Source organism: Neofelis nebulosa, chromosome 1 (assembly GCF_028018385.1).
Source record: "Neofelis nebulosa isolate mNeoNeb1 chromosome 1, mNeoNeb1.pri, whole genome shotgun sequence".
In the NCBI taxonomy this organism is placed as follows: Eukaryota; Metazoa; Chordata; class Mammalia; order Carnivora; family Felidae; genus Neofelis; species Neofelis nebulosa.
The window spans coordinates 130,585,254-130,603,026 of NC_080782.1; the positions used below are offsets into that span (position 1 = coordinate 130,585,254).

Consider the following 17,773-nt stretch of genomic DNA (forward strand, 5'->3'; position numbering starts at 1 on the left):
TAGGATAAATTCTACTTATTTACTTATCTATCTACTTATTAACTTATTATGTTTTATTATGGAAAAATGTGTATAGGGAAGTAGTTGGGAAGACAAGATCAAAGGCCCAGCATAAAGGGCTATATTGATAGAGGGTAGAATAAAGTTAAGAAGCCTAGACTTGTAAAATGGGACTGCTTCAGGGGCGCCTGGTGGCTCAGTCATTTAAGCACTTACTCTTGATTTCGGCTCAGTTCATGATCTCAGGGTCATGAGTTTGAGCCCTGCGTGGGCTTTGCACTGACAGTACAGAGATCCTGCTTGGGATTCTCTGTCTCCCCCTCTCTCTGCCCCTCCCCTGCTCACGCACACCACTCTGTCTCTCCCTCTCCCTCTCTCTCAAAATATAACTAAAATAAACATAAAAAAAAGACTCTGAAAAATAAATAAAATAAAATGTGACAGACCTGGATTCCGGGAATGCCACTTAAAAGCTGTTTGAACTTGGGTGAGTTACCCTCCTTGACACTGCTTTTTATTCTGTCCCAGTAGCAATACACATTCCATAAGGTTGTTGAAATCTTAATGACTGGCCTAAGTACTTAGTGCCTGGTAAGTAGTAAGCACACAGTAAATGTTAGATGATATTATTGCTGTTTTCAGTGACCAGTAATTATCAGTAAATTTTGTCTTAAGCACTACTACTATTTTGATAGTAGGTTTGTGTCTTCCATATGTTTCAACAAGTGTCTAGTTCAGTCATTGCCTGGTAATAGTAGACTTTGCTATTAGAATGAATGTTTTTGTTTATATAAAGTGGACCCATTCTGTTAAAAAGGACTTTTACATTGTGAAGTTGTAAATGATTATAGCAAAGAAATTAATTACTGACAGCAGTGGAATTTTTTGTACTTTTTACTAGTGGCTCAAGAAATACTTCCAGTTTAACTTTAATCACCTCAGAATTTTCAACATACGTATTTTTTCAACATTATATATTTTTTTGGTTAGGAAAAGGCTCCAAATAGCTCTTCTAACTGTCCTTCCTCTACACCAACTCCTGATGCCTCTAAGCCTCGGAGAACGAAGCTTGCCTTTGACGACAGGTGAGATAAATGTTTCTTATGCTTTGGAGAAATCATTCCAGTCAGCATGTAAGAAACTTGTTTAAAATCCTATCAGTGAACAGAAGAATTCATACTTGTGTTGTAATCCACAGAACATTTAGATTTTGATTCGAAAGGCATCTGTTCATTCTGAATCTTTCAAACAACTTGGGTAAATTAGTATCTAATACTAGGGAGCTTGATTTCTGTTTCCCTAAGTAGAAAATCTGCCATGAGTTGGCCGAAACGATTCATGCTCTTAACCCAAGAAAAGCATTTGTCAGAAAAACCTGAATTGGATGTTTAGTAGCAGGTCATGTTCTTTACTTGGGGATATGAAAACTGAGGGATGCTAGAGACTAAAATGGAAAGTATTATCTTACAAAAATATTTACTGTTCCATTTACTATAAAAATTTACATTGCAGAAATTATTCAGCAGACCATTATTTACAAGAAGCAAAAAAGCTGAAGCACAATGCAGATGCATTGGTATGTAAACATTCTCACATTTATTTAAGTTAATCAAATTAACTTAAATCTTCATTTGTGGTTTGCTCTCATAGTACATCAGTGTATTTCTCATTACCTTTATTCTCCTTTCTTCAGTCTGATAGGTTTGAGAAAGCTGTATACTATCTTGATGCTGTGGTATCTTTCATTGAATGTGGGAATGCATTAGAGAAAAATGCTCAGGAATCCAAATCCCCATTCCCTATGTATTCAGAGACAGTGGAGCTCATCAAGTAAGTGGGAAAATTTGCTGCCACGTCATTGGCAATAGTATTTCTTTGGTTCATCTTGGAAGGGGCTGATGTAGCTGTATACAGTAAAGCTAAAGAGGATGCTTAATCCTTTATTGTTCTTGGATACAGAGAATTAGATACTTCAGGGGGTATTTTTGCCTTTATTAAAGTTGGGTTCTAATGTTCTGAGGACCAAGGAAGTCATTAGATAAAGGGTTATATTATGTTTTGTGTCATCTGTTTGTTGTTTTAACTCACAGGTACACTATGAAGCTAAAGAATTACTTGGCACCTGATGCTACAGCTGCAGATAAAAGGCTCACAGTACTTTGGTAGGTGTCGGGTTCCAGCCTCTGCTAGATGACAGGCGGTTCCAGAGCAAATTATGCTGTTGTGCCCTTCGGAAAGTTATCCTTGAATCGACCTTTTGTAACCCACTCATAAATCTCAATGGGTAAAGTAGAAAATAACTCAAAATCCCTACGGAAAGATTTAACTTGTTGTCAGTCTCTGATCCATTGCCCTCCTGGCAAATCCTTGGTAGAGTAGAACTCTCCTTGTCTCACATCGTCCCTTTTCCAGGCGCTTCTTTCGGTATCCTCTCTTGTTACTCAACATACCTTTCCTCAATATACCTTTCCTTAGGGAGCAAATGTTTAGCTTGCTCAGAATAAAGAATGTGGCTTGTTGGCTTGCTCCCAGGGAGATATTACCAATTTGTTTGTTAAAAGCATTTACTTTACCTGGCACTGGGCTTAATAGCTAGGAATGTAGTGTGGATAAAGTGGCACAGTCTTCTTTGTCATGGAGTCTGGTGTCTAGTGTCAGGAGACGGAAATTAAATAATCACACAAGTATATGAATTCAGTACTTGGAAAGAAAAGTATATATAAGAGAATAGGGTGTAGGGACACGTTATCTTCAGGTAGAGGGGACATGTGCAAGAGGTGTGTGGTGGAAGGAAACAGGAAACTATCAAGGAACTACAAAGACCAGTGAGAAGTGAAAGTGACTAGAGCGGTAGACATTGGTGACCCTGCAGGGCTTTGGTCAGCCATAGTAAGGCTTACCTGCGTTGCAGCAGAGTTGTACTATGCATAGTGGAGTTCCCTGGTTTTTGTTGTTTAGTATGAGATATTTATAATTGGATCTAGAGATTCTGCTCCTCAGTGATTTTTTTAATGCATGTGTTGCAATGACATGTTGGTGTCTCATGGGTGAGGTTTTGATTTTTGAATGTCAGCAAACAGGAGACTAGTCCTCAGTCTCTTCCCCTCCTTGAGGTGTGTACCATAAAGAGCACATCTTCCAGTTTTGCCTCAGGGTTAGTGTCATTGACACTTATGCCATGGTCTGTTCACATTAGCCAGTCCTGCGCTCTTGCACGATACAAAAGTTGTCTGTGCAGATATAGCCAGAGTCTGCTGTGCTGGTAAATAAGCTGCCCTTTTCCGTTGGCCAGCCTGCGATGCCAGTCTTTGCTGTACCTGAGGCTGTTCAAACTGAAGAAGGAAAATGCTCTGAAGTACTCAAAGACACTGACAGAGCACCTGAAGGTAAGTGTGAAAAAGAGGATGGTCCATGTTCTAGGACACAAAATTTGTAAAGTCTCCTATCCCAACCCCAAAAGTGCCTTCATGTCTTGCCTTCCACAGCAAGGGTAGAGCTACTTACTGTCGGTGAACTTTCAAATAGGTTTGAGATTTCTTAAAAAGTTTTAAATCTACATATATCTGATTGTAGAACCTGTGTAGCCATATGCAATAGCACTTACTAATAATTCAAGGGATGTAGCCTCTTTTTATAATGAAACCTAATTTATACATTGCAAATGGTATTCTGTTTTACTGCCACCCTTCCTTACACTGTTACTTACATTTGTTTCCTAAACTATCTATGTTTTTTCCTGCCAGCACCACATAAATCTTCTTAAAATCCTGCCCTGGTTCTGGGTTAGAACCCTTCAGTAGCTTACTGTTGATTTCAAGGTCAGGTCCAAGCTTCTTACCCTGACCTCAAAGTCATCGAGGTCTCTTTCTCGTTCCTTATCTAAACCTCTGCTCCAGAGAAACTGTGGGTTACATCCATTCACTTTCATGCAGCCTTTGCACATAGTATGACTCCGCTCTTCTCTGAGAATTCTAAGTCTTTCAGAACCCCCAGCTGTCACCTAAGTATTGTTTTTCTGTTGCACATTTACACACACATACATTCTCTCTCTTGCTCTTACATTTTAGGTTCTTAAATTTGTAAAGATTCTTAAGGTCAGTTCTGGCCCAGTGCTTTTGAATATCTGTAGTACTTCAGAAGTTGTGTGATTTTTTTTTTTTTTTTTTAATTAAATACATTTTATTTTTTCCACAGAATTCTTACAATAATTCTCAAGCACCATCACCTGGCTTGGGAAGGTAGGTAAATTTTATTCTATAAAGTATTTTTTGTGACACAATTATTTATTTTTGTTTGCAAAAGTGGAATGGGTGGTAAGGTCTAATTTCCAAAAATGGAAAGATGACAATTCTTTAAAAATTACAACTATTTCTAATAAAGTATTTTTTAAAGTTTTCATTTTTCTGTTTATTTTTACTAAGTTGAAAATATGGTAATGAGCATAATCTTAGAAAGAGTAGAGAAGGGGATATTTCACCTGGAGAAATCTTGAGTTTTGTTTTTTTTTAATTTTTTTTTTTTTTTTTAACGTTTATTTATTTTTGAGACAGAGAGAGACAGAGCATGAACAGGGGAGGGGCAGAGAGAGAGGGAGACACAGAATCGGAAACAGGCTCCAGGCTCTGATCTGTCAGCACAGAGCCCGACGCGGGGCTCGAACTCACAGACCGTGAGATCATGACCTGAGCCGAAGTCGGACGCTTAACCGACCGAGCCACCCAGGCGCCCCATCTTGAGTTTTTTTAATAGCACCTCAGTCCTTCTCATAGTTTAATTTCCACACCTACTTGGGTTTTTATCACGATGGGATTATTGTGACTTTTCCTCCCTTCCTGTGTCACCCCCACCAAAAGGAGGCAAATTGCCATGAAAGCTTTTTTTGTGTGTAAGTTTATCTACTTAGTTATTATTTTTATCTTAACTGACTTTCTGTCTTTGCCCTTGTGTATTTTCTTAATCAAATTTCTAGTGCTAAAAGTGAAGATAAAAATATTCTTAACAAATAGCTTCCCCCCCCAACTTTTGTTTGATTTTTCTTTTTTTTTTAACGGTCTTTGGCATTTCCACAAATTTTAGTACTGCTGAAATGTACCTGTCAGAGTTCAACATGTGTTTCCTGAGAAAGATTTAATTGACAGGAAGCTTGAAATAATTGCAGTTGATTGAGAAATCTGTACCTCTTTGTCAGCTTTGAATAACTTGTTTAAACTAGGAAAATACCTGAAATGGAGTTCAAAATAAGATGTTCCTCTCTACTACCACAATTTTCTTGTGTTAAATTGCAAATTCCACCCAACTTTCTATAAAACAACTAGAAAAGTACCTATTACGTGCCAGAATAGATGGAAAGTGTGTTGAGCTGGGAGTGAGGTGATCTAACTTCTAAGTCTTTGAAGTGCTACTAACAAGGTGTGTGACCTCCTCCCTTCTTTTCCGTCAAAAGGTGGGATTTATTATTTATTACATTTATTAAAACAAAGAGTCTAGATAGGCTGATTCACCATGGGCTTTAGTGAGCTAAGTACTTACTTAGAAGGAATTGTACTTCTCTGGGAACTCTTCTAGTTTAAAAGAATCTTTAAATTTTAAAAGCTTTCATGGAAGAAGAGCCAGTAGAACATTGGTTTCATCACATTCACCATATTCATACGAATAAGCTTCCTGTTTCTCTCTGTGTAGCAAAGCTGTTGGGATGCCTTCCCCTGTATCTCCAAAGCTGTCGCCAGGCAATTCAGGAAATTATTCTTCTGGGGCCAGTAGTGCTTCAGCAAGTGGTTCTTCGGTGACCATTCCACAGAGGATCCACCAGATGGCAGCCAGCTATGTTCAGGTTACGTCCAACTTCCTCTATGCCACCGAAATTTGGGACCAAGCCGAGCAGCTTTCCAAAGAGCAAAAAGGTAGGAAGGTCAATGGAGAGACTTTGAAGGATGAAATTGTCAAAGAGAGATTTTATGATCCAGTCAAATAAGTGTCTGATCCGCATTTAGTTTATTATGCAATCGAGAGTTGATGATAATGACCATTGCTTACCAATCATACTGAATGTACTGAATTTGGAGAAAAAATACCTTTCACTGTACTGGTGACACAGACTAAACTATAAACAGTTTTTGGTCTAAGACAAATAGGCCTTTGTTTTGGCACATTAAGGACAGCGACAGTTATAAAAGTAATAAAAATATATGCTGTTAGGATGGGTGACAGTAAGTTTGACTTAGGTGTAGGATTACATGCAGACATTTTGTACACAGGAGATAGTTAATATGTAAGAAAGCACATTTGGCAGCTCCTGGCTGGCCCAGTCACAGGAGCATGCGATTCTTGGTCTTCAGGGTCATGAGTTTGAGCCCTGTGTTGGGTATAGAAATTACTAAAAGAAAAATAAATAAAACTTAAAAAAAAAAAACACATTCATACTGGATTTTTAGGTCTATTGAAAAACTTACATGGTAAAAGAGACTATAAAATAAATTATTTTCTGGCATTATTCAGTTTTAGGTTATTTGAGACTTTGTACCTTATGTTTGTTATGTCCCAAACTAAGAACATTGAGAATTATAACATATTTAAAGGTCCTAGGGAAGAATCACCATATTGTACCCTGGAGTTAATATAACAGTGTATGTTAACTCTACTGGATTTTAAATTTAAGACATAATAATAAAATACTACGGAAAAGTACTATATAAACACCATAATATTTTCATGGCTTTTATTAGCAAATATGGCAAGTGTGGCAACTATTCAGGTAGATCCTTTGTAGACCAACACTCCCATCAGTCAGTCAAGTGTCTTTCTGTCACAGTGAATTTAAATATTTATTATATAAACAGGTAATCAGATGAAGATGAATGATTCCTATCCCTAAAGAGGGATAATGGGAGGAGAAAGGTAGAAGAGGAACCCCAGCATCTAACATGAAGTTGTGTTTCTTAAAATCCAATTTTTTCTTAAAATTTTAAATACTGTCAGTGTTGCTCAGGAAAGGTTACAAAGCCAAAATTCTTATTAAGTCACTCCTGCTTTCCTTTACATTTTTTCTCTCTGATAACAGTTTTCCAGCTTCATTTTTCCTTTTTTCAATCCTCTTCTTTCATTTTTACTTTTTTGCTTGGTACTTTTCAAATACTGACTAAAGGAAAGAGGATGATGTAATGAACCCCTGTGCACCTTGCACTCAACTTCAGCTTTACCAATACAGTATTTTGCTAATCTTACTCCATCTCTTTCTGACTCCTGCTTTTCTTTTCCCCTGGAGTATTTTAAAGCAAACAACAGATATTATAACATTTCACCCCAACATACTTTGGTATATGCATCCTTGAGTGATAAGGACTTTTCAAAAACATGATCACCTTAATCACTTTAACACAGTCACCAAAATTAATAGTACTTCCTTTCTGTCACCTAATACCTAGTCTCCCATCCAGTTTCCCTTTTGTTGCAAATATGCGGGTTTTTGTTTTTTTTTTTTAAAGACAGCTCTGTTTGTTTCCAACAGAGTCCACACATCCATTGATCAGTCTCCCTCCTCTATTTTTTGGTGTTTTTGGTGGTGGGGCACTGTGCCATTTATGTTGAAGACTCAATGACACATATTCTGGATTTGACTGATTCCTTCCTCATGGTATCATTTAGCTTGCTCCTCTGTCCCCCATATTTCCTTCATACTGATTAGTTATATCTTGAGACTTGATTAGATTCAAGTTCATTATTTTAGATAATACTTCATAGGTGGTGCTCTTGATTTCCTATTATAGCATATTACAGCATATTATGAGGCATGTAATTAATGGTTATCTCTTGTTTAGTGATATTAGGATTTGACCATTGATTGAATTCAGGTGGTTTTAGCCTCAGTTTGATGTAAGATTCCCTATTAAACTTTAACTTTTTTTTCTTAATTTGCTTTAATGTTTGTTCATTTTTGAGAGAGAGACAGAGTGTGAGTGGGGGAAGGGCAAAGAGAAAGGGAGACACAGAAACTGAAGCAGGCTCCAAGCTCTCAGCTTTCAGCACAGAGCCCAGCACAGGGCTCAAACTCACGAACCATGAGATCATGACTTGAGCTGAAGTTGGATGCTTAACCGACTGAGCCACCCAGGCGCCCTCAAACTTTTACTTCTGTTTTAACATCCATTGATGGTTATTATCTATATCCATTATTCCATTAGGAAATAGGAATCTGTCTTCTGATATTCCTTCTGCATTTTTTAGGTGGCATTCTATAAAGAAGACCCTTTTTTCCTCACTGTTTGATTGTGTCTTGTGTTGAGTAGGGCCAAGTCTTCATCATGAGAATGACCCCATTTTCTCTGCACATATAAAAACTCTTTACCATCTGAGTCCTGCATCCTTCTCTGTCTTCTCCCAAAATTGCATCGGGATCAGATGTTAGGACACTTTCGTTCCGTCCTCCTCTGCACCCACCTCACATCCACATCAACCTGTATTTGTTCACATAGGAAGAATCCTTTCATTTCCATCCCTTATATTTTTAAACTATACTGTCTGAAACATGGGATTTAGTTTATCACTGTTGCATGGTATATGATTGCAGCAGAAAGTTTGGATACAGGCTGTCATAAATATCTAACCTCACAGGAGCTCTTACAGGGAAACATGCACAGAACATTGTCCTTTTTTGTACCACTTGCTTGTTACACAATAACAGTAAACAGAGACTGTTTTGAGTACATCGTAGCACTAGGTCCCCATTTTAGTAGTGTATACTGCATACTAGCAATTGATAATTTCCATTAGTGGAATTCTGCTTTTATGTATAACACTTAATGCCTAACCATACAGTCTCTTGGAAACATTTCATGACTTAGAGAAAATAATGTAGCTTGAAAGACAGAGACTGTGGGATGGATGGTTTGTTCTAAAACGTGGACGGTCATCATTTTAGTGCAGGCGGGAATCTTTGTTTTGACTTCCTATGAATACTGTTTTATAGTCTAGACCAAACTTTTAAAGCAGTGTTTGGGGAGAGCATGTGTATCATTTAATGACTCTTTTTGGTTTTCTAGAATTCTTTGCTGAACTGGATAAAGTGATGGGCCCTCTCATCTTTAATGCAAGCATCATGACAGACCTGGTTCGATATACCCGGCAGGGACTGCACTGGCTTCGCCAGGATGCCAAGTTGATATCTTGAACTGAACACATTCTCGTTGCCTCTGATTTTCTCCACAACACTGTGTCACATCACGAAGGAAAACTGCCATAACATGCCACCTAGTCGACACTAAGAATGAGGAATGGTTTTTTCCTCCCTGGTTCATGTGTGTTGTTATTTATAACCCAAAGCCATGATGTCAGTTGACCCCTTTAATATTCCCAATATGGAAAATTATTTAAATGTTTTTAAATCTGCAGCACATTGCTAAGACGGTTTCGGTGATCTGTAATAAGATTGAAATTCCAGCTGCAATTCATAACTAATCAATTGAAATCCTATTTATTTTAATTTTTTTAAGTTCCCAGATTGGGGCTAGTTTAAAACTTAATTATTTCTGCTTATGAATTTACTCTGTTGAAAATTTAGCCTAAGTTTAATGTAGGCATTTTTATTTATATACTTTTGGGAGCTTTGTTATCTAATGTCTTTTTGTGGTAGCTCTTCTAAGAGTAAGAGTTGGTTCATCTAAAACGCAGATGTGTTCTTTCTGTACCTACTACCTGATATTATTTTAAATCGTAACTACAGTTTTCTTGCAGAATTTATACTTAGTATTAAGGATATTCTTCTACACATGAAAATCATTTAAATATGAGAAGATGACATTCTCCAGAGAGAAGATGAAATGTGTCTGATTCAGTATGCATTACTTCCGGAACTGTGAATGTGTGTTAATAACACTATAGCAATCACAAGGTGACTATAGCTTGCATTTAATGCATTACAAAAGAGGGCAGGTAAACTTTCTAGGAGACGGATGTCGTGTGAAGGGTTTCATAAAAGGACAATCTTGAACTTCATGGATTTTGCTAAAACCATGTGTTCTTTTTTGTTGCTAATAACTTGACGGTTTTGAAACAGAGTTAAGTTACTGAGGGACAAACAATGATCCAGCTCCGGGGGATGTTGCCTGTATCTCTTTCGGTGATGGTGTTTGAAGGGTTAAATCTCTCTTCAGAATTCTTATTTGTAAAATGTTTTTGCCACACTAGATTGTGATGCTCTCGTGGGAGCATGCAGTGACTAATGCAGGAATGGGCTGGAGCTTTGCTGTGTGTGCTTTTGCTGTACAACTTACAGTTTATAATGCCTGAGGTAGAGATGACGTTCTCCTTTTAGACTTGTCTTGTATTGACTGCCTTTGTATTATGAGGGCCCCCTCACCAATGATTTGTGTTTCCGATGGGATCAGAAAATTCACACTAGAAAAGTATCTAATTTAGTTCAATGTTAGCTCTCTTGGGAAGGGGAGGGGAGCAGGGGTAGAGCTTAAGAAGCCAGCTCTGTAAGAGTTGTGTATCAGAGTACCTTCCCTGTAAGGTGCATATAGGCGTTAAAAGCGAGAAACGTACCGTCTGTCATCCCCCTTTCATACCCCTATCATGTCTGGTGTGCCTTAAATCTTACCTTTGAATGAAACCTTTATGGATTGTTTACAGATGAAGTTTTACACTAGGACCAGATCACCGATGTGGTTGGTCTTCAGCAGTAATAATGTTAAATTCTCTTTACTTTTTAATCTTCCTTTAGGGTCACATAAAGATTAATTATTTCAGAAAAGCTAATGCTTTGGTACATGACTTAGTCTAACCTGTTGGGTAATGCTGCTTCAAAAAATAGTTTATCCTTTTCCCCATTCCAAAAATGAATCCATCCAATCAGAAAAAAAGGATTGCCCTGCTATTTACAGATGATTGCTAAGATTTGAAGTGGGAAAGACAGGATAGAAAATCTCCCAAGCCCAGTGGTGCAGTGAGTCCTCTGTGTTTGAGTCTTTTTTACACTCATTTCTGAAGCTAGTGAACCCTCATTGTCCTATGGTTCAAATTTATAGAGCGTTTTAACTGTTTTGTACCTCGGGTTGTTTTTGCATGTCGCTGAAGATTGGAATCTAGAAATTTGGTTGAATTTAACTTTTTTCCCTTAGAGAAGTTGCCTCTGAAATCTTTCTGACTTCATCTTAGTATGTTTTAGGAACAGTTTTCCTTAAGAGGACGACTTCTCAGTGATCTAGGGTAGTTATTGAGAAACTCACCCCTGTTAGTCAAGTAGTTGTATGTCCTGTCCTTCTCTGATTGCTCTTACTCTGATTCCTTAATTTGCAGTGATGTCTTAGAAAGGGATTAAGTGTCCTCTGAGCGTTTATACTTTTCAGCAACAGCAGCCAGCTGGGTACCTCTGAATTCCAGTGTGTTCTAATCTCTTGTGTGTCCTGAAAGGCAGCAGGAGTGTTTCTGGGGTCACACTGATACTTGGTTAAAATATAGTTTCCTGCATGTTTTCTGGTGCTGCTCTAAGTTAATTCTCTCTCTGTAAAACTGTTCATTCTTAGAGAATGAATTTTTCAAGCTTTTCATCGTGGAGGGATTTTTCCCACCAGGTGGTAATGGGCAGTGGATCAAAATCGTATCCTAAATAATTGAATTTTTAATGTAATAGTCTGTGGAAACACCACTCCCTTCCCTCTGTGTCCATCTCCTCCAAAGTTGTCTGTGTCTTCATCTGCTCCAGCACAGACTTTGGACTCCTTTATAGGCCACCGTTCCTCCTTCCTCAATAGGTGTCTTCACTGTTCTGTAACCATTTAAACCTGAATTTGACAAGTGGCTAAAAACTTACTTCGTCTGAGACTTGTACTTAATATATAGTTAATTATAGAAGTAGCAACTATTTAAAAAAAACTCTATTGACTGCTCTTTAAGACCACACTTGTATGCCAGGAGGCAGCAGCCTACACCATTGGACTCTTCACAGGCATCCAGTGGACAATGGATGAAGTTGTCACATGGTAGTTTTGCCCAGCCTGGGCTGGGCTGTGGGGAACACTCCCCTCCAGGTGATTCAAGCTTCCACAGTCCAGCCCGGGGCCAGTCTGGCTGGGGAGCATTCAGCCCATTTCTTGCCTCAGGGCCACCTTTTCCTGGGCAAGTAGCCAAGAACTAACTTTATAAGAAATGAGTACTTCAGATCAATTTTCAGCTATAGTTGCTGAAGAGTGGAGAAGCTTGACCATCACGAATTTAATTCTCCAACGTAAAAGCAGTGTAGAGTAATGTGTGCACGTGCCCACAACATGCCTGTGCTCCAGGTAGCTCTCACACTGGTGGATCCATAGGCATCTGGGCTGCGCTTTGCATTCACTTGTGGCTTTATTCACTGTTGTTGTTGTTTTTAATTGTTGTTTTTTTCTTTTTCTTAAAGAAAGGTTTAATCAGCTAGATCAGACAAGCATCATTTTGTACTTAATGACAGAAACTTTGGGAAATTATATTCACTGAGTGAGCTTGCATTGTGAAGCAAGAGCCTACAAAAGGCACCTGTTCTAAATGAAAGTTCTGGTTCTGGAGGCTCGCAGCACTCTGGAGTTTCGGAGCAGCCAGTGGTTGCTCCAGTCAGTGATGCCTGATTGTGTAGAGGAGAGGTACACTGTGCACTCTTCCTAGGCGTAAGGGTATGCAACTTTGGATTTTAAAATTATGTACACATACACACTTTATATATATGTATGTATGTATGAAAACATGAAATTAGTTTGTCAAAAATGTGTGTGTTTAGTACTTTAGCTTAGTGCAACTATTTCCACATTATTTATTAAATTGATCTAAGACACTTTCTTGTTGACACCTTGAATATTAATGTTCAAGGGTGCAATGTGTATTCCTTTTAGATTGTTAAAGCTTAATTACTATGATTTGTAGTAAATTAACTTTGAGAATATATTTGAGCCCTTCGTAGTATAATAAGGGCTCTTACAGGGTGGGAAGGATTTTAATTTTCCAGTTGCTAATTGAACAAAATGGCCTCATTATGTATTTTGAATTATAGGAGTTTGCCTCTGCGTCCCAGGAACATCTGATGGGAATGACTGTTTTAGGCAGATTGTGATGATTTTTTTTAAACCTAAGTAAATCCAGAAGCAAAGCATTTCATGTTCATGTAGACTCCTATAACTCATATTCCCTAGTTATGTGGAACACAGATTTCATTTCAGTTTTCATGTATTTACATGTTGGAGAGGCAGACTTTTTTTCCAATAATAAATAACATTGCACATCTAAGGTTGCTATTCAGTAAAATAAATAGAGATAAGTGTCAAATTATTTGGAATATGTAGTGACAAGAGGCCAATGTTTTTTGTGAGCTTGTCTTTGACATACTCCGTAACGGAGAAATTCAGTTTAGACATCGAGACCCTAGAACCAGGCTGGCAAGTGACAGGAAGGAAGTTAGTAGTAGTACGTAAAGCGGATGCTGATTCTGTTCAGTTGAACCATATGGTTAATTAAAGTCACTACTCTAGAAAAGCAACGGAAGAATATCTAAATCTCTTCTTTTTGATGGAATCTGGTTACAGAATATGGCATTAGAGTTAAGTCTAAACCGAGTCTTACAGATCTTTAAGCATCCTAAAATAGCAGCCTAAAGTAATCATCACATAATGAAGTTGACTTTCGGAATGTCAGCATTGACCTCTCCTTGCCACCATTGCTCAGCTAAGCATAAATTGCCATTCTTAAAAAGAAGCAAACAAAAAAGCTTCCTAAATGAGCATGGAAAAAAAAGCTCCCACCCAGAAATTCTAGTAATATGCAGTTTTTGACCTGTTACTGTTTCCACGTGGGGTTTCTTTTCAGCTTTCAACCACTGGAATTTTCTACTGGCTATGTTCCTCTCTGGAAAATATGTTTGGAAATGCTGCCTTTCAAATCAATGCCATGGCTATCCATACTGTTGAGTTTGTTGTTACTGTTCAAGAAGTGTCCCCCTTTTAAAACTTTATGCACACACCTGGCAAATCACTGACATGAGCGTTCAACAGTACTGGGGTTTGGGGGGGGGGGCAGGGCTCACCAACAGAGCTGGCCCAGATGGCAGTGCCTAAAAAGGCACTACTTTTGAGGACCAGATGTGAGGTAGGTTGGTTAGCACGGTTATGAAAATTTCTATCTAGCCTCCGTTTTGAATGGTTTTAAGAAATTTTGTATATGGAGGATGGAAATGCTTATATATTTATTGAATCCTTTTATCTTATTTGACATTAAAATTATTTGGTGAATAATGGTTTGATATTTGGGGAGGGTTTTGGAGGGGAAGCAATGCCGCTGATAAAAAGCCTTGTTGATTTTGCAGAAAGGTACTGTTAGTGTCTGATAGGATGCCTTTGTTTTGTACATGATCCAAATCTTTGTTTTACATTTCTTTTATCCAAAATATTTAGGCATCTGACATTTTCAACCAAAATTTTAATTATATACTGTGATTTTTATTTGTTGCAATACATTAAAATTTCAGAGGTACTTTGGGGCTCAAAAGCTAGGATTTCTAAGTATGTGCATTTCACATAATAAAGCTGTTAATGGTGAGCAAAGTATTATATACTAACTAGATTTTTCCACATCTGTATAGTATATTATATGTATTTTGTGGTATTGAGATTATAGAAAGTTTAGAGTGTCAAACATGCGTTTAATGTGTATTTTTAAACAAATTTATGGCAATTAAAATATTTGGAGACAAGGGTATCACATTTCAATTTGTAAAGATCTTTTTAACTCTACTGTGTCATTAAGATGCTTTGTATAATGCCAAACCATAGCTGGAGAAACTAAGTTTAATAAATATCAAATAGATTTTCTGTATTAAAGTTTATAAACACTGTGCTCTTTAAACTTCTTCAACTCTTACTCTGCCTTTTCATGTAATTTCTCTTTTGAAGCTTAGTGTCTACTGCTTCTCTGCTTGAAGAGTCGGTCCCCTAGTCCGGCTCTCCTTTTCTGATGACAGAAATTCTGAACTTGCTGGCCATGCATCCTTTTGCGTAGATCACAGTTCACCCTGCTCCAGTAGAACTCAGAAAAGTCTTTTCTGCTGTTCTTGGGGGCTTGGGTTTTATTGTTTTATTAAACTAGATTTTCTTCTTCCAGTTCTGCCTCCTTTTCAGTCATAGACAGACTTGGGCCCATCATCGGGCAGTAAGTGCTGACACTGCCCATGTCTGAGGCCTTGCTGAAGAGTTCTGACCTGGAGCAAAGGGCCGGGATCCAGGGCCACAGCTTGTGAACTTGCCAAGGCTGATCCTCTGGCTCCTACGAAACTTTTCTCTTGCAGCCTGCCATTGTGTTCTTTATTTCTTACATGTTCACTTTCACTGTCCTTTCCAGATTGAGTAGTCTGTTACTAGGCATTGTTGGGGTTTTTCTGTAGCATACAAAATGAATCCTTTTTCCCCTCAGAAACTTGAATTTGAGACTGAAAATTTCAGTTTGAGACGTTTAATAGTATACATAGAAAAATAAACTCTAAATTGACAAGTTTAGTTAAGCTTATCTACATAACATTCTAAGAAGAAACGGAGACCAGTTTAAAGCATATATCTGTCTTTAAATATTAAAAACACAAAATTGCTTCACTTAAGTGTCTCCAGCCAAAATGCAGTTCATCAGTATTCCATAGAATGGAGCATTGTTGTAGGTGAATGCTGTCCTCTTTTCCCCCGGTGTGTACGTCATTCCTGGGCCACACTTAGGGAACAGCGTCTTTTTCTTAAGGAAAAGAAAAGGTGGTTTTTAAGACAAAGGTTTAGCAGTGCCCAGAGACATGTCTTCTGTGTTTCCTTCCTCTCCTGGCTCTATCTAACCTCAGGATAGACTGCAGAAAGGAAAGGCACCACCTTTCATGCTAACTTTGTTGAGCTGTTCTTGGTTCTCAAGTCCTGAGGGATTCTCCATGGAGCTCCCGGCTACAGCCCAGGCAGTCGCCTCTCCCAGTTTTATTCTTAGATCTGTGTGTGTGCTCTTCTGTCCTCTGCCCTTCTCCCAAGTTTTTGGAGTTACCTGCACAGCCTCGTGATACACTCAGAATCGTCTCTGCAAGAGGATCCGATGGGCCTGAGGGAAACCCCTCTCCAAAACGGAGTCATTCTCCGTGGCCTTCTCTTCATTGAACTCGGTTCCAGCATGGGAGAGCCATCTATCTGTAGGGCAAAGACCAGTAAAGCTCAGGCGTGGAAGAGGTGACCCCTTTCTGCACACCTTGGGAGAATGCTCACTGCCAGGATGCTGTAGACTCAGAGCAGAGGGACTTTTCCTCAAGGGCTGAGTCTGGTTCTCAAGTTCGGTCTACAATTCCCCACCCCCCACCCCCTGCCACACCCACCCCTCCACACCACCACAATCCCTGTACACCCACTTCTTACCTGGTCCAACAGCAGCAAGCAGATCATGAGCACCGCAAAGAGTTTGAGATGCCACATCTTGACAGGGAGGCTGTTGGAGCCTGAAATCCGGGGGCAGTTCCCACTTCCTTTTATAGACTGAAATTCACCACTTTTATGGTTGCCAGGTGAGATGGGGGCAAAGTTTATATTTGCAACCACAGTTGATGTAATAAGTTAATGTCTACCAGAGGAATGTGCTCAAGGCCTGCCTTTCAGGCACGTTGTATTTACTGATCCCTCATTTGGACTTTGATTATGTTACTGGCTTGGACGCTATTACCCATTTTACCAAAAGCACCACCCTCTCCTTCCCTTTGAAAGCCACGTGAAACCACTGAGGGAAACCAGGCACCTAGCCACATTTTGATTCCAAAATAGCTCAGTGAGGTCACCGTAATCAAAATAAAATTCTAATAGTGAGGTCTTCAAAATAGTGTTGATCCCTTTCAGACTTGTCTAGGAAAGAAGCACCAGTCTATCATGTTGCAGGCAATTGGATAAGGCCCTTAGCTCCCTTCTTTGGGAAGTTGCTTCAGCATATGTGATCTAACAGTGGCCCCAGATCCCCCTTTTGTACAGATGGACTCTCATCCAGTTATCTGCTCCAGATCGTCCCACTAGAAGAATGGACCCAGCTGTGGCAAGTTCAAAGTCTGGCCTACCTGCCTTTTCCCAGGGGAAGGGCAATCAAGACTGATGTGGGACTTACTTGAACTATGGGTGAATAGAATGAATGAGTATAGGTGGTTTTGTTTTTAAAAAATGTGAATGAGTTCTTAGCATCCTAGGTCCTAAATCAGTGGGATTGCTTGATGGTGGTGACATATGACAGCAATCCTGGAATTACAGGCTTTCTGCCCAGTAGGTGACTGGGATCGTCTGCAGAGCATAGCCTTCTAGCAGCCTCAGGGGAGCAGGCCTAGGGCTGAGATATTGCCAAAGCACAAAACGTCCATCAGCTTCTGTAGGAACAGCTGCAGATTGCTAGAACAAGAAAGTGTGTGTACCTAAGTCATGAGGTGTTATGGGTACTCCTTAAATGACATGGGCATTTTGATAAATGTGGGGGAAAGAGCTGTAACTTATGAGTAAGATTGATAGGACTTCACATCCCTCCTATGACCTGGAAGGTTAAGCCAAGACAGATGTAACAAGATTCCTTGGTGTCTCCCTAAAAACTTGGCTGATACGGGGTCCCTGGGTGGCTTAGTCGGTTGGGCAACCGACTTCAGCTCAGGTCATGATCGCACAGGTCGTGAGTTTGAGCCCTGCATTGGGCTCTGTGCCGACCGCTCAGAGCCTGGAGCCTGCTTCGGATTCTGTCTCCCCACTTCTTTGTCCGTCCCCTGCTCACACACTGTCTCTTCTCT

At 39.1% G+C, this 17,773-nt stretch overlaps 2 protein-coding genes across 5 annotated transcripts in view; one reads left to right on the top strand and one right to left on the bottom strand.

Moving 5' to 3' along the window:
* AFF4 (ALF transcription elongation factor 4) overlaps nt 1-14,817 on the top strand; it is a 97,838-nt gene extending 83,021 nt beyond the window's left edge. For all 3 annotated transcript variants that reach the window (XM_058736485.1, XM_058736465.1, XM_058736475.1), the window contains 8 exons: nt 991-1,085; nt 1,513-1,576; nt 1,694-1,830; nt 2,091-2,162; nt 3,293-3,386; nt 4,195-4,238; nt 5,680-5,900; nt 9,036-14,817. In XM_058736485.1, coding sequence (XP_058592468.1) covers nt 991-1,085; nt 1,513-1,576; nt 1,694-1,830; nt 2,091-2,162; nt 3,293-3,386; nt 4,195-4,238; nt 5,680-5,900; nt 9,036-9,163 — 855 coding nt within the window. In that variant the 3' untranslated portion in view covers nt 9,164-14,817. The remainder of the gene's footprint in view (nt 1-990; nt 1,086-1,512; nt 1,577-1,693; nt 1,831-2,090; nt 2,163-3,292; nt 3,387-4,194; nt 4,239-5,679; nt 5,901-9,035) is intronic.
* On the bottom strand, nt 5,450-17,773 carry LEAP2 (liver enriched antimicrobial peptide 2). Of its 2 annotated transcripts, none has more exons than XM_058736562.1 (3): nt 16,383-17,773; nt 16,021-16,160; nt 5,450-5,881 (listed from the first exon to the last, which is right to left on the bottom strand). In XM_058736562.1, exons 1-3 carry the CDS (start codon nt 16,437-16,439, stop codon nt 5,848-5,850), a joined length of 231 nt encoding a protein of 76 aa, XP_058592545.1. In that variant the 5' UTR covers nt 16,440-17,773; the 3' UTR covers nt 5,450-5,847. The 2 variants fall into 2 exon arrangements, with proteins under 2 accessions (XP_058592545.1, XP_058592535.1); XM_058736552.1 differs by lacking the exon at nt 5,450-5,881 and adding an exon at nt 15,444-15,729 and having other exon boundaries at nt 16,383-16,825.